At 49.4% G+C, this 16,449-nt stretch overlaps 1 protein-coding gene across 5 annotated transcripts in view; it reads right to left on the bottom strand.

Annotated features, from left to right (window-relative positions):
- Positions 1-6,435: 6,435 nt before the first annotated feature.
- The window catches only part of AK8 (adenylate kinase 8), a 130,459-nt gene continuing 120,445 nt past the window's right edge, over positions 6,436-16,449 (bottom strand). For 2 of the 5 annotated variants that reach the window (XM_004423607.3, XM_087418869.1), the window contains 2 exons: positions 8,321-8,401; positions 6,439-7,132 (listed from right to left, as the gene is read on the bottom strand). In XM_004423607.3, the coding sequence (XP_004423664.2) occupies positions 6,895-7,132; positions 8,321-8,401 (319 nt within the window). In that variant the 3' untranslated portion in view covers positions 6,439-6,894. Of the gene's footprint in view, positions 7,133-8,320; positions 8,402-16,449 lie in introns of all 5 variants that reach the window. The other 3 variants (XM_087418871.1, XM_087418868.1, XM_087418867.1) reach the window with 3 other exon arrangements.

Below are 16,449 nucleotides of genomic sequence, written 5' to 3'. Positions count from 1 at the left end.
AGCTTTGTTTTAAGGGGGTCATCAGGCCATCTACTCTGCCACACTGCCAGAAACGGAAGCCTCCGGTTACTTGTGAATTTTCATATTCTAACTAAAAGGATCCTCCACAAAAACAGTGCAGGGATCCTCAATATTCAGGTCCACAGACACTTGATCAACCATGGAATGTTTACTAGAAAAACAGATCTTAATGCCCGCCCTGAACTTGTTGAATCAGAATCTCCAGGGATGGAGCCCAGGAATCTTCATTTTAACAAGCATTCCAGATGATTCTCACATGCTGAACCACTGCCCTAGAGAGTGCCTCTCCCAGAGGGCTGCTTAGAGACAAAATTACATTCTTACAAGTGGCTAGACTACCCCCAAGTGAATGAATGAAGTTGAACTCTACCCCCATGCCATACAGAAAAATTAACTCACAATGGATCATAGACCTAAATGTAAGAGCCAAAACTATAAAACTCTTAGGAGAAAATATAGGAGCAAATCTTTGTGACTTTGAACTAGGCAAAGACTTCTTAGATGTGACACCAAAACCACAAATGACAAAAGAAAAAAGAGATAAATTGGACTTCATCAAAACTAAAAACTTCTGTGCCACAAACAATACCATCAAGAAAGTGGAAAGACAACCCACAGAATGGGAGGAAAATATTTGCAAATCACATATCTGATAAATGACATATCTAGAACTCATAACTCAATAATAAAAAGACAAACCAATTTTTAAATGGGCAAAGGATATGAATAGACATTTCTCAAAAGAAGATACACGAATGGCCAATAAGCACGTGAAAAGATGCTCAACATCATTAGCCATCAGGGAAATGCAAATCAAAACCACAGTGAGATACCATTTCACATCGCTAGGATGGCTATAAAGACAGAAATAACAAGTGTTGGCAAGAATGTAGAGAAATTGGAGTCTTTGCGCACTGATGATGGAAATATAACATGGTGTAGCGGCTTTAGAAAACAGTCTGGCAGTACTAAAGGTTAAACATAGAGTTACCATATGACCCAGCAATTCCACGCCTAGCTATGTACCTAAGAGAAGTTAAAACACGTCCACACAAAAACTTGTACACAAATGTTCATAGCAGCATTACTCATAACAGCCAAAGAGTGGAAACAACCCCCAAATGCCCATTAACTGATGAATGGATAAACAAAATGAGGTCCGTCCATACAATGGAGTATTACTCCTCAACAAAAAGGCATGAAGCGCTGACACACGCTACAGCGTGGATGAACCCTGACAACATGCTGAGTGAAAGAAGACAGTGCAAAAGGCCACATGTTGTATGATTCCATTTATACGAAATGACTAGAACAGGCAAATCCATAGAGACAGGAAGCAAATTAGTGGTTGCTAGAGGCTGGACGTGGGGAAATGGGGAGTGACTGCTAACAGGTACAGGCGTTCTTTTTCGGGTAATAAAATGTTCCAAAATTAGTGGCAGTGTTTGCACGACTGTATAATATACTAAGAACCATTATACACTTTAAATGGATGAATTCTATGATACGTGAATTATATCTTAAAGCTGTGTTATATATATTCATTTTTAAATTTTTAAATTTTTTTAAGTGGCTAGAAAGTTTATTTTCGTGCATCTCCCTCCATCACGTGCGATGTGAATGTCTGCCTTCGTCTCTGGTGGCTTTGTAGAGAGCATAACGTTACCATTGCGAATGAGGTCCTAACGCCTACATACCTCCAGGCACAACCTCCCCGTGGATTGATCCGAGACAGCAGGTTCGATGAACAGGGCCTCCTAGCTGGGCCTGTGCACAGGTCCACGTTTTTTGTTCTTCCTCTGCACCTGAAGGTCAGTGGAGTGTCCTGCTATTTCTGAGAATAACCGAGCTTCCCCATAGGCTATTTCCAGGAAAATCAGTGTCATCATTCTGGCCGCTGGGCCCTGGATCACTTGGAAAAGATTTGCAAAGGAAATATGAGCTTGACAGGAGAAACTGGACTTCACCACTTGGGCATCACTAAAACCCAGTTTACAGTCAAGTAGAAGTGATGGCTGAACCTTGAGCTTGGCCCTTTAGCCCCGGGGAATGAATGACCAGACTGGTAGGTCAGTATAGTTACACATCGCTTAATGACAGGGACACATTCTGAGAACTGCGTCCTTAGGTGAGATCGTCATTGTGTGAACATCACAGAGTGTACTTACACAAACCTAGATGGTGGAGCCTACTACACACCTGCACGACATGGTGCTAAGCTTCTGGGACCACTGATGTATGTGCGGTCCTTCGTTGACCAAATCGTCGTTACGTGGCATGTGACTGCAGCTCGTTTCATGTCCCTGGACTGCTGGTGAAAAAAATTAGGAAACTGTTTTGCTAAAGAAAGATGCCAGATTCAACAACGTGGATGAACCTTGAGGACATCGTGCTAAGTGAAATAAGCCTGTCACAGAAGGACAAATACTGCATGATTTCACTAATATGAGATATCTGAAAGAGTCAAACTCACAGAAGCAGAGTAGAGTGGTGGGTGCCAGGGGTTGGGGGAGGGAGATATGGGGAGTGGCTGTTCACCAGGTATAAAGTTTCAGACATGCAAGATGAATAAATTCTAGAGATCTGCTGTACAACAGCGTGCCTAGAGTTAACAATACTGTACTTACACTGAAAAATTTAAGAGAGTGGATCTCATATTAAGTGTTCTTACCACAACAACAACAAAAAAAAAAACAAAAGGAGGTTATAGAGCAGTATATCCAATCCCACTGGTGTTCATACCCACCAATCTATCCATCCATCCATCCATCCATCACTCACCCCAGACTTTTAACTCTGGGAATCTCTGGTGAATGACAGGTAAGGATTTTATTGTGGCAAGGAGGGGAGTTTCACTTCCTATGCAATGTGCCTCTGTTGTATTGTTTGGGTTTGTTATAAGTAACATTTTAATAATAAAAATATTTATAATAAATCATATTTCTGTTTGTAAAAGTGGAAGCATGTTCCATGTTCAACTAATATGTCACTTTTTTTCATGCCTCTAAACTCTCATATGTGCCTCAAAACTCAGCTCCCAAGTCACCTTCACCTCCCCTGGGGGGTGTCCCATGAGTCCTGTCCTCATTTAAATTCCCACCGGCCTGCTCCCGTGGCACGTGGACACCCCACTGTGCCCGTGAACGCTGTCTGACCCCCTAGGCAAAAAGGGAGCATGCTGGGAGGATTAGGGATGTTCCTGGGAACCCAGGGCAGAGATGAGTCTCAGGAACCATCAGAAATCAGATGGTCTCTCTTTTTCTCTCATCTTCCTGTCATCATCTTTGTGACAGAAGCTTCATAAGGACAGAAATGTCTTCCTTTTTTTCTCTGCTGCATCCCCAGGCCAGGCACACAGTAGGCCCTCAATACGCACCTGTTGAGTGAAGGAGGCGGCCCGCGCCTGCTGCTCTCTGTTCCCTCCAGATGAACTTCATTGCTCCGCTGTGCTGCGAGCTGGGCCAGACAGGCCCCAAATGTCCTCTCCTTCCTGCAAGCTGCAAGAAGAGGGTGATCAGCTGCCCTGAGTTCTCTTTCCAAATTCCCGGGAGAGGGAAGTGATGGGCTCAGCTCAGAGTGACCAGCAGGTGTAACCGTGGTCTCATCAGCTGCAGCCAGGTGCAGGGTCCCACAGCAGAAACACCTGTGCAGGCTTCATGGCGGGGATGGGCAGACACCCCCAAGGGGCCTCTGCACCATCTGGGGTAGGAAAGGGAGGGGACTGCACAAACACAGAGACAAGCCAGGGTGACCCCCGGGAGCTGGGTGAGGGGAGAGTTTGTGGTGACAACTTAGGATAAAAGAGGTTGAAAATGAACCACGGAGCTACCTTAATGATGACAACGTCAGAAGTGATTTATCTCTTGCAAGTTACCATTAATCAGACCTCAGTTAACTTGGAGCACAGCCGCTGATCTGGAAATTAACACATTTGCCCTCCAGCCACAGGCCTGGGCCTCTCTGGACCAGAAGCCCCAGACCACCGTCACCGCGGCTGGAAGTGGATGCTGATAAACCGCAGCCAGGCCGCCCAATTAGGCCGCGAGCCGGAGCTGCGGACTCCCATTAGAAAGGCCTCCGAGCGAGGAGCCGGGACGCTTTGCTATGCAAAGCAGCGGGCGGGGCTGCCCGTCGCCGGAGAGATGCGGGCCGTGCGCTCGCGTCGTTCCGTGGGGAGCGATCTACACGCGCAGGAGCCTGTAGGGCCACCGCCGGCGGGGCGCACCGGCCGCTGCACACCCGAGGGGCGCGCCCGGACATCGTGCCGCGCGCATCTTAATGAAGCCCGCGCTGTCCCCACGTCCACGGCGGCGCCGGGGTCCAGCCAACACCGGCGCCACGAATCCAGGAGGCCAGGGGCGGCGGGGACAGCTCCTCCGCGGGGCCGGGGGGCTGGGGCCGCACAAGCCGGAGGTGTCCTCTGCAACCCTGACAGCCACAGCGGGGAAGCAGGTGCTCTGCCTGTCATCACGTGGAGCACAGGGACGGACAGAGTGGACTTCGGTCCTGACCCCATGCTGCCACTCACCACGTGCGGCCTTGGGCAAGTTATGTAACTCCTCTGAGCCCCAGTTTCCTCACCTAGCAATAAAAACAGCACTGAGCTCAGGGGAGTTGAGAGAATTAGATGAGACTGATGACGACTACATTCACGAAGCAGGTGCTGCGTGCCATGCCCTGTTCTCAGCCTCTATATGTATTAACCCATTTCATCCCACAACACCTGCTTAGTCTTGCCAAGGAGGCAATGACTATTTTGTTCTCATTTTACAAGGATCCAGAGAAGTTAAGTAATTTACCCAAGGTCACACAACAGCATGAGGACCCAGGCTGCTTGGTTCTACAGCCCACGCGGTGGCGGGGACACGGCCGGTCTTACAGAGCGGCCACAGAGCAGGCATAACTGCTCCGAGGGGGAGGTGGCAGGTGGATGAAGAGGAAGGCTAATGGTCGTCCAGAGAGTAGGTCATCCACAAAGTAAGCGTTACTATGTGAACTAAATAAATGAATGTTTATGTCTTTGGCTAGGGATTTACATCCAAGTGGCGTTTCATTGAGAGTTCTTAAAGTGAGGCCACATTCTCTGGTACCCGGAACGACAAGCAGAGTGGGAGGATGGGAGTAAGCGAAGTGATCCCTAAGCCAGGCTGGGGCTGGCCACCTTCCCGGTTTACTGTCCCCTCCAAGCTGGGGGTGCTGCGGACAAGTAGGCAGAGTGTTATCACACAGCATGGAGCGTTGGCAACCTGGCCACGTGGTCTGTAACCGGGACCCCTGCTGGGGCCTCCCGGGGCCTGAGGAGGCCTAATGGGCAGGAGCCCATTGTCAGGGGACTTTCAGGGTAGACACCCTTTTCCCTGTGGGGGTTGGGAAGAAGTGGGGCCTGGGCAGGGGAGGGCCCTTAGAGTTTCAAGAGATGGTACCCAGCGCCTGAGCAAGGCAAGGAGAGAGGGATGCGAGCTGAGCTGCCTACCAGAGGGGAAGGTGCAGGGCTAGGACACCACCTCTGGAGAGAGGGCCCAGCCCCGTGGGCCTGGCCCGGGGCACAACCTGCCTGTGCCCGGGGCAGCAGCAGCAGGGCAGGCCTGGAGGCATGGCTCAGTGCACACCAGCTGCGGGCTGGCACGGTCACTGGCTGCCACGGCTGGAGGGACCCTGGGCTGCCCCAGGCTAGAAAGGGCTTCAGCCATCAGGCCCAGAGTCCCCGAGCTTCCCAGAGCCCAGAGCTGGAAGCCCAGTCTCAGGCCCAGGCTGGCCTGGCCTGCAGAGGCCCCGCAGGCAGAGAGCACCAGAGCACTGGGTTCAGGTCTAGCCGTGGATCCGGGTGACCTCAGGCCAGTCACTTACCCTCTGCGGCTTCACGTCCTCTCCTGTCAATGGGGGGTCACCCACATACCTTCCTAACGAGGTGAAAGGAAACAGTGGGAGGGGGCGGGGGCCACAAAAGAGAGTTAAGGGCTCCTGTCCCCTAAGAGTTCACTGTCCTGTCCCTCTGGCGTCCACTTCAAGTGAAAATTGAATAAAATTTAAAACCATCTCTTCAGTTGCACTAGCCACGTTCCAAGTGCTCAACAGCTGTCTGCAGCTAGCAGCTGCCATATTGGACAGTGCACAGAGAGAGCACGCCCATCATTCCAGAGAGTTCTACTGGACGGCGCTGCTCTAGAGACAGGCGCTTTTTAAAAATTACATTTCTTGGGGGCTGGCCCAGTGGCATAGCGGTTAAGTGCACGCGCTCTGCTGCAGCGGCCCAAGGGTTCGCAGGTTCAGATCCCGGGCGCGCACTGATGCACCGCTTATCAAGCCATGCTGTGGCGGCGTCCCATATAAAGTAGAGGAAGATGGGCACGAGTGTTAGCCCAGGGCCAGTCTTCCTCGGCAAAAGAGGAGGATTGGCATTGGATGTTAGCTCAGGGCCGATCTTCCTCACACACACAAAAAAAACGACATTTCTTGAGAGCGTCCTGTGTGCTAGGGCCCATGCTGAGAGCCTTACCTGCGTCACCTCCTTTAGTCCCACAGCAATCCCGTGAGGCAGGGACCATTAGCACCCCCACTTTGGTTGTGAGAAAAGAGAGGCTCCAAGGGTTCAGTGACTTGTCCAAGGGGGCACCGTGCATTGGTGCTAGAGCCGAAACTCAGCCCAGGTCTGACCCGGCCTGCTGCACCCTCTTCACCACCTCCCGGGGCTTTGCCCGTCCTGTGGTCCCAGACCCCAGAACAAGGCCATCTTCCAGCCACCTCACCTTCAGAACACACGGGACTGCACCCAGAGCTCTTTATTGGCCTAGCTGAGGCTCCAGAAGGCAGTGGGGGCGGGGGGGCGGGCGGGTAACCTTGTTTCCCTGGGGGCTGCTCCTTGCTCAGAAGCCGTCAGGGCACTTTCCTGGGCAGGGGATTGATGATCCCACTCTCTATGTATTCAAAGACCGTGTGCGGGTCCTGGTCCCCGTTGAGGGTGAGGGCCTGCCAGTAGAACTCCTCCAGCTCCGCGGAATTCCTGTAGAACAGGTCCATTTTGAGCTTGATGTGTTCCTCAGCATCCTTGGGGCTCTGCAGGAGACGGGCTTGGATTTCCATGGTTGGAGGTGGCTTGTACATGAGGTGGTACCTGCGAGAGAGGAGGGGAAGCGGGTGACCCACGGTCTGGCCCAGACGGCAGGGGAGAAGGGGGCTTCTGTCCCGCTGTTGACCGAGGTGGCCAGCATCACCACCACCACCAGACGTTTACTGTGCACCAGCTGTGTGCACACCTTGCCCAGCGGAGAGGGATTCAGATCAATAATAGGGGTACAGCATAAAAAAATATATTAAACGTCAACTCCTTTCTTTCCTTCATCCCCGTCCTTTCTTTTTCCTTCCAAACAACATTTATGAGGCATCTGCTATATGTCCAGCAGGATATCTGCTATTGACAATGCAATGGCCAGCAAGACAGAGGTTGACACTGTCTTTATGGAGCTTACAGTCAGATGGGGGGCATTATAACAACAAATGTGAGCGGACATGACAGGAAGTGCCACAGACAGCCACTGTTGGGAGAGACCCCAGGGGCAGGGCAACAAGAAGGCCAACATACTTGACGTGGGTCAGCAAAAGACGTCCCCCAGCAGCAAGGATGTGAGATCAGGCCTATAGTTTAGAAAAACCCCGGTATTTCCTTCCTGCCCCTCCCCACTCCACTCCTGAGTCCCTACCAAGAAACGTGGCCTGGTTACCAAGAAACGTGGCCTGGTTACCAAGAAACATGGCCTGGGTACCATACCAAGGAAGCTTCTACCTCTCTGTGATTGTGGGGACTTTAAACCACATTTCAACACGAACACGGTGATTGTACTTGGTCAGACTGCAGAATAAAACCCAGAATTTACCCCTTGTAACTGTGGGAAGGCTCACAAGTGAGCTGGTTCCCATGGGGATGTGTTTGTACAGCAACCACCCTGGGACACACTGCAGCGAGAGCAAAGGCCAGTGAGAGGTACAGGTGACACCTGCCCAGTGCAGCCATTTCACATGCTGGGTCAGAGGTGTCGCCTGGACAGAAGGGGTGAACATTTCACCAATTTCTGTAGAGCCTTGGACATTAATGTCCTACTTACTCTTCCAGGCAAAGAGGGTCGACACACGCTGCCCAGAGGGGCTAGTTGGACGAACCCCCTTTCTAGAGTTTCTGTCACCAGTGTCATCCCGGAGCCATCCCGCCATGGGATCGGTCAGCCAGATGGAGAGAGGAGCCTCCTTGGGGGGGCCTGGCCCCTGGAGCCCTCAGATGGCCACCCACTGGGAGCCCGGCACAAACCTTTCTCCCGTGACAGGATCAGTTCTTCTCAGGGTCAGCCGCTCAATGACAGTATCGAATGGCACATTCAGGAAGAACACCCTGCAGGGAAAGAAACAGCCCACAGTCAGCCCACGGTCAGCCCACAGTCAGCTGGAGAGAACCACAGGCCGGATGCTCGTTCCCGAGACCAGGGTGGGCATCATGCCCCGCACACACATGGGAGAGCCTAGGGAGCCATCTCTCGGGGGGCCGGGGGACCAAACTCTCGGAGGTCACCAGGGACAGATACAGGTGGGGGCTCCTGCCGTGGAAGCTCTCTGCAGCCCGATTCAGGGTCAGCTCCCAGCCCCCATCACTCTGGGGGGACTCCCCGGGGGCACTGTTCAGGTGAGCTGTGGGGGAGCAATTCCCTGACCTTCTCTGGAGTCACAGGGACTTGGGTTAGAATCTCAGCTCCACCATGAACCTGCTGTGTGACCTCAGGCATCTAACATAACCTCTCTCAGACTCAGTCTCCTCAACTGTGAAATGGGGCTAATAAGAGATCCCTGGTGATGAAGATTTAATGAGACAGCGTGTGTGACGAGTGTAGTACAGGGTTTGTGCATACTTGGTACCCAAACATGGCAGCTAGTGCCATAATTTAATCACTATCATCCCTGAGTACCCCTCCTGAGAGTCCAGGCTCCCCGACTGCCCAGTGCCCCCTGGAGAGGCAGGGCTGGTTGTGCTCAGCTTCCTCACCGTCTCTCTCACGAAGGAGCCCAGACCCAAGGGAGCAGGGCGCTCCAAGGTCAACAGCCCACATCAGCCCAGCGGGAAAGACACGGCCTTGCCTCTGACAACTCAGCACTCAGCCAGGGGTGCTGGGAACACACCTCCTTCACCCCAGTTCAGAGAGCTTCATCCTCCCTGCTCTGGCAATGGAACCCCTTCTTTATATAAAACCTAAGGAGAAATGTTCTCAGTTGGAAGTGATTTTGCCCTGAAAAGACATTTGGCAACATATGGGGACATTTTTGGTTGTCACAACTGGGGCAGAGGCCAGGAATGTTGCTAAACACTCCAGAACGTGTAGGACAGCCCCCACCACAAAGAATTACCCCCAATGTCAGTAGTGCCGGCGTGGGACAAATGAGACAGGCAAGAGGTGCTGCTGCTCTGGTTGGGAGAGGTGGGCTGGGGGCGAAGGCCCAAGTGTCCGTGGCTCCTGCCCATGGATCTAATCCAGACCCTGTCGTCTAGCATTAAACCATCCCGGTTTGTTTTTTAAAAATAACTTCTGGAATATTCCATTGCTTACTTACTGTTTACTCATTTGTCTTTTAATTAATTCAGACATATGTTGATCGAGTGCCTGCTATGTGCCAGGCACTGTAGCAAGCTCCCGAGTTTAGCAGCCCATTGTATGGAACTGAGACATGACATTTAATAGAGTTGATATCATTGACATACATGCAACTTCCATTGGGGACATCAGTGACAAAAAACAGCCCCTGTGCACCCAAAGCCTTGTTCATTTCACTTCCAAGTAAACTCAGGCGAGAAGCACCTCTAGTGTAAGAATAAAAACGCACATAAATGAGATTTCCCACCCTCACTCTTAGGCGGGCAGTCTTTTTAGGATGGAGACTCTGGCTCCTCCAACTCAAGGAACAAGAGAGCCCCTCACCGTCATCCTGGGAATTCACCACACATGTCGATCGGGTCCCAAGAGACCAAGCTTTGGTGGGTCCAATGGGACACTGGTCCGGATGGTACCTGGACCAGCCTCTTAGGCCCAGGTGCCACCTGCTAGGGCCAGAGCAACGACTGGCCCCCAGCCAGTGTCCTGACACCCAGCAAGCGCTCAGGAAACACTCGTGGAGGCATAAATAAATGAATAAATCGTACACAGTTCTGGCGTTCTATTTAAACTCTGTGCCTACTGCCTGATTTTTTTCCATTCCAGCCAAAAAACTCAGCTAACTAGTAGACTTGAGAACAATGCTAAATTCCAGGTTGGAAGTGATCTTAGACAGGTATCCCTAATTCCCAGCGACCAATTGAATCAGAATCCTCTGGGGAGCCTGTGACTGCAGCATGCTGGTGCCCCAGCCCAGAACTGCTGATTCAGCAGGTATTGGAGGGAGCCCAGTATTCCCCCAGTGCCTGGAATCTGCTGCCTTGGGAACTCTTGGGCCAGGGCTTCTGCAGGCACCCCTGCAGGTCCTGGGACCCCTGGAATTAGATACAAATTGTCGACTCCATGTGTTTCTGGGAAGGGTTGTATCCATGTTTCTCAACAGATTCTCAAAGGATGCCAGTTCTTAAAAATGGTCACGAGTCACAGGTCTGAGTCAAAACCTCGTGTTTCACAGAGGGATGAAGGACGCGGCCACGGCCGACTGCGCGGAGGTGGCAGAGCCGGGCGCCCCAGATGCTGCATGCTGTCCTCACGCTCTGCTTCCTCCTGCTGATAGATGCCTGCTGACTTTCCCGATTCCTCTGGGGAGCCACCCTGACCCCCTCTATCCCTGTGACTCGTTTGGAGTTAACTCACCCCAGGGCTGTAGGGCTGGGCATGAGGGAGGCCCCCATGCTGCCAATCTGAGTGCCGCCGGCTCCTCCTGGCCTCAGGATGTAGGCTGATCCAAGCCAGGCCAAAGAGAGGCTGCCCCACAGCTTGCCAGAGAGAAACGAGCTTCATTTTTGCTGGGGCTGCTAAGCTGATATATGGGAGCCCGGAGTTGCCTGGGGCCTGCATCCAGAGAGAGCCTGCCTGAGAACGAAGCCCACCCCGAGAGAGCAGAGAGGTGGCGAGAGACACTGGGGCACTGGATCAAGCTGTGCCTGAAGCCAACACACCCCTCAATGTTTCCCTGACATGAATACATAAAATTTCTTTTGCTTAAGCTGGTTTGAGCTGGGTTTCCTGCAATTGTTATCCAAAGGACACCTAATACAGCCAGTCTCTCCAGTGCCACTTGCTTCTGGAAAATGTGTGAACTTTAAAAAAATGTGAGTCCCTGACCCAAATGCTCTCTCTCCTTCAAGGCCAGCTTCTCCCGCTGCCTTTCTTCTCTCTCTCTCATTTTGCCCACGCTGTTTGCTGAGGTTTGCCTCTGCCCAGTTGTAAGAAGCCCCTCACTGGAACCTGATAACAGCTGCAGCCGCCCCTCCACAAAGCGAGCACAATGGTTTCCCCAGCAGCCTGGCGGGCCGGGGAGGAGCTGTGAAAATCCACTCCTTCCCTGCTCACCATTTGCGATAATGATTTCCATTCACAATGTGCCGCAAAATAACAGCCACCAAATAAAACATGCAAGATCGGGGGGTGTCTGAACACGGGGAGCATAGGTGTTTCAACACGCTTTTATCCCTCACACTCCAAACATGCTGGCCCCCGCCTCGCACCCCTAGAACTTGCAAGGCCCAACAGTAACACCAAAACACGGCTGTCACGGCGCCTGACGGCTGACGGCGACGCTCCGGATGCTGACGCCAGTAGAAAGGCAGGCAGTTTGGAAATCCCCAATAATTGACGCCGCTTCATAAACAAACAAGCCCCAATTGAAAGATTTTTAACCCAGCATTTCAAGACCGCTTGTCGTCATTCAAGGGAATGGCTTGTGGAAGGCTGGGAAGATCAGAAGCACAGGGACACCAAACTGGGACTTGAAACTCGTCGCTGGGAAAAGCCTCGCTGGAGAGGAGCTGCACGTCCATGCTGGAAGCTTCTGATTGGCCAGGCTCATGGCGCCACGGTGCCAGAGCCAGGGGCAGGTGGAGCGGGAGCCCAAGCAGGTCTGCCGGGCAATGCTACTCCATGCGTGTCCCCACCTGCCGGTGTTTTGTATTCTGCTACCCATTGACAGTAACACAGCCAGGCAAGGGAGAATGGTGAAGGCAAAGACCACTTAAAGCAGGGCCTGCCTGGCAGAGACCCCCTGGTGTGTTTGAGCAAAGCAGGTGCCTGGATTCCCCGGGGGCGGGAGCTACACCAGCTTCTGGGATTGCAGAATCTCAGGCTGGTGGATGCCTCGGGGGAGGTGGAAGGACCCTGGCAGGCCTTTAATCCCTTGCTACTCAAAGTGGGGTCCCCGGACCAGCAGCATCAGCACCACCTGGGAGCTCCAGCCCCATGGCCCACCCACTGAATTGGAGTCTACATTTTAACAAGACCCACAGTGATTTGTACGCACATCAAGGTTGGAGAGGTGCCACTCTGATCCCGCGGTTCCCAGATTTGTTTGATGTTGAGAACCCTCTGGAGGTCTTGTCTGAATTACAGATTCCGGGCACGCCTCCCAGAGCCACCAAACCAAAACCTCAGGGGAGGGGCTGGGAGGCCAGTATTTGTCAATCAGCAGCTCAGGGGATTCTCTTGCTCAGGCAGGTGTGGGAACCATGGCTCTCTTCTGAGGTCTTACCCTTGGCTGCACCCTGGACCCACTGGGGAAGATTCGAGAATACTAGGCCTGGATCTCACCTCCTAGAGAGTCTGCTATCATTGGCCCAAGGTGAGGCTTGGGAATGGAGAGTTTTAAAAGCTCCTCAAGTGACTGTAGTATATAGCCAAGGTTGAGAACCACTGCTCTGATCCAATCTGCTCAGTGTACAAGATGGGGAACCTGAGTCCCAGGGGGTGAGGGCTCACTCTGTCACCCAGGGCATTGGTGTGAGATACCCAGTGACAGCTGGGATCTTGACCCACCCTCATCATGCCCCTCTGGCCATACTGCCTGGGGCTCTGTTTGGGGAGCAAAGGAAGCCTTCCTCCTCAAAGGCCTTGAAGTTCACCCCCTGCCCCAGAGCTACATTCACTGGAAATTGAGGGATGGAATTTTCTCTGGACCCATGGAAAGACTTGGTAAATTGAGAGAGATGACATACTATAACTGACTTTAAATAAATATGGTGTCCAGTCCTCTCCAGAGGCAGGGGCCTGCCCTTGTTAGCCTCCACTGCGTGCAAAACTCTATACAAAGCACCACAGTGTAACCATACTGAGATGCCACTGTACACCCATTGGGATAGCTGTTAGCAAAAAATCAGCAAATAACAAGTGTTGACAAGGATGAGGAGAAAGTGGAACCCCGGCGCACTGCTTGTGGGAATGTAAAATGGTGCGACTGCTGTGGAAAACGGTATAGTAGGTCCTTAAAAAATTCAAAATAGAATTACCACATGACACAGCTATTCCACTTCTGAGTATATACCCAGAATAAGGGAAATCAGGGCCTGCAACAGTTATTTGCACACCCAGGTTCATTTGGCAGCATATTCACAATAGCCAAAAGGTGGACATAACCCAATGTTCATCAATGGATGAGTGGATAAACAAAACGTGTTCTATACACACAAGGACATATTATTCAGCCTTAAAAAGGAATGAAATCTTGACACATGCTACCACATGGATGAATTGTGAAGACATTACACTAAGTGAAATAAGTCAGACACAAAAGGACAAATATTGTATGACTCCACTTATACAAGGTATCTAGAGTGGTCAAATTCACAGAGTCATACAGTAGCACAGTGCGTGCCAGGAGGAAGGGGAAGGAGGAACAGGGAGTTGTTGTTTCATGGGTACAGAGACTCAGTGTGGGATCATGAAAGAAGTTCTGTAGATGGATGGTGGTGATGGTTGCACAACAATGTGAATGTACTTGGTGCCATAAACTGTACACCTAAGAATGGTTAAAATAGTAAATTTTATATTATGTATATTTTACCACAATAAAAAATAAGCACTATGGTGTTAGTTAACAGGCATTATGGTGAAGGCAGGGGGAGGGGGTGGTTCTCTGGCCTTGAATAAATTTACAATTTAATGAGGCTCTGAATATACACATGTATACAAAAAATGGATGGACCAAAAAATATGAATCATATGATAGTACTAATTCTACACTAACTATAATGCCAATGCTATACAAACTTTCAGAAAATAGAAGAGGAGAGAATAGAACTTATTTTATTAGGCAGCCTTTCCCTGCTACCAAAGACACTATAAGAAAACTATAGACCAATATCCCTCATGAATATAGATGCAAAAATACTCAATAACATATTAGCAAATTGAATCCAGCAATAAATAAAAAGAATAATACATGACAACTAAGTGGGGTTTAGCCTGGGAATGAAAGTCTGGTTCAACATTTGAAAGTCAATCAATGTAATTTAACATATCATTAAACAAAAGAAGAAAAACTATGTAATAATCTCAGTAGATGCAGGAAAAGCTTTTTAAAAAATTTTACATCAATTCCTGATAAATACTCTAAGCAAACTAAAAATAGAAGGTAACTTCCTCAATTCAATAAAGGATATTTACAAAAAAACTACAGCTAACATTATACTTGGTTGTGAAAGACTGACTGCTTTCCCCCTAAGATTGGGTACAAGGCAAGGATGTCCATTCTCACCACTCCTACTCAATATCATACTGGAACTCCTGGATAGTGCAATAAGACAAGAAAAGGAAATAACATGCACACAAATCAAAAGGGAAGAAATAAAACTGTCTCTATTTATGGATGACATGATCATCTAAATAGAAGTCTCAATCTTCAAAGAGGCTACTATAACTAATAAGTAAGTTTAGTGAATTCACAGGATACACAATCAATATAAGAAAAATAAACTGACTTTCAAGATGCTAGCAATAAACAACTTGAAATTGAAATTTAAAAGTACTATTTACAACAATATAAAAATGAAATACTTAGGTGTAAAGCTAACAAAATACACACAAGATCTGTATGCTGAAAACTACAAAACACTGATGAAAGAAATCAAAGAAATAAATGGGTAGCTATACCATGTTCATGGACTCAGAGACTCAATATTATTAAAATGCCAATCCTCACCTAATAGATCTACAGATTCAATACAACTCCAACCAAAATTCCCACAAAGTTTTTTGAAGATTCTACACAAGTTAATTCTAAAATTTACATGGAGGGTATTTCTGCAAGAGAATTAGAATCACTAAAACAATGTTGAAAAAGGAGAAAAAATTCATTTCAAGGCTTACAACAAAGCTACAGTAGTCAAGACAGTATGAGTGTTAGCGAAAGGCTAGACACATAGATTTAAGGAACAGAATAGAGTCCAGAAATAGACTCATACAAATACAGCCAATTACTTTTCAACAAAGGTGCCAATGCAATTCACTGGAGAAAGATGGTTTTTTTTAATACCCAGTGGTGCTGGAACAATTAGATATCCATGTGAAAATAATGATAATAATACTCTTTACCCAAACCTCACACCATACACAAAATTAAAATCAAAATGGATCATAGGGGGCTTGCCCGGTGCCGTAGTGGTTAAGTCCATGAGCTCTGCTTTGGCAGCCCAGGGTTCACAGGTTTGGATCCCGGGCACAGACCTATGCCCCACTCATTAAGCCATGCTGTGGCAGCATCCCATGTACAAAATAGAGGAAGATGGGCACAGATGTTAGGTCAGGGCCAATCTTCCTCAGCCAAAAAAAAAGGGATCATGGGCCTAAATACAAAACCTAAAACTATTAAACTTCTAGAAGAAAATCTTTGTAAGCTTGGGTGAAAGATTTCCTAGATATGACACCAAAATCATGATCCATAAATGAAAAAATTGATAAATTAAATTTCATTAAAAGTCTAACAATTAAAAACTTTGGTTCTTCAAAAGACATTAAGAAAACAAAAGATATGCCACAGACTGGGAGAAAATATTTGCAAAACACATATCTGATAAAGGATTTGTACCCAGAATATGTAAAAATGTGAACTACATGCAAAACAAATGTCATAGAGGAGGCACAAACAGATCCCTCACTACCTTGTATTTCCAAACTGGATATTCAAATTAGGAAAGTCTGGTTTGGGAAAACAGTTTCCCGAAAAAGGCTCAAACTGCCTCCTCCTTCCCCAGTTCTTTCAAAGCCAGGAGGGCTGTGCTGAGCCCAACGGAAGGCAGTGGTACTGTCTGTGCTTTAAATGAAGACTCGCCTCTGTTGCTCGGAGCCCTTTCTCGGGGCTGGAGCACACACCCAGAGCGCACTCTCAGAGGCAGGCTGTAGCGACTCTCGGGCTCCGGTATAATCAAGGGGTCTTCTCTCAAGGGGAACTTTGCAATGACCGCCACTGACGGAGGGAACCAGAGAGAAAGAA

The sequence above is a fragment of the Ceratotherium simum genome, chromosome 29 (genome assembly GCF_057802395.1).
Source record: "Ceratotherium simum simum isolate JZ-2026a chromosome 29, ASM5780239v1, whole genome shotgun sequence".
Classification (NCBI taxonomy): domain Eukaryota; kingdom Metazoa; phylum Chordata; class Mammalia; order Perissodactyla; family Rhinocerotidae; genus Ceratotherium; species Ceratotherium simum.
This window is presented reverse-complemented; position numbering and strand designations above follow the sequence as displayed.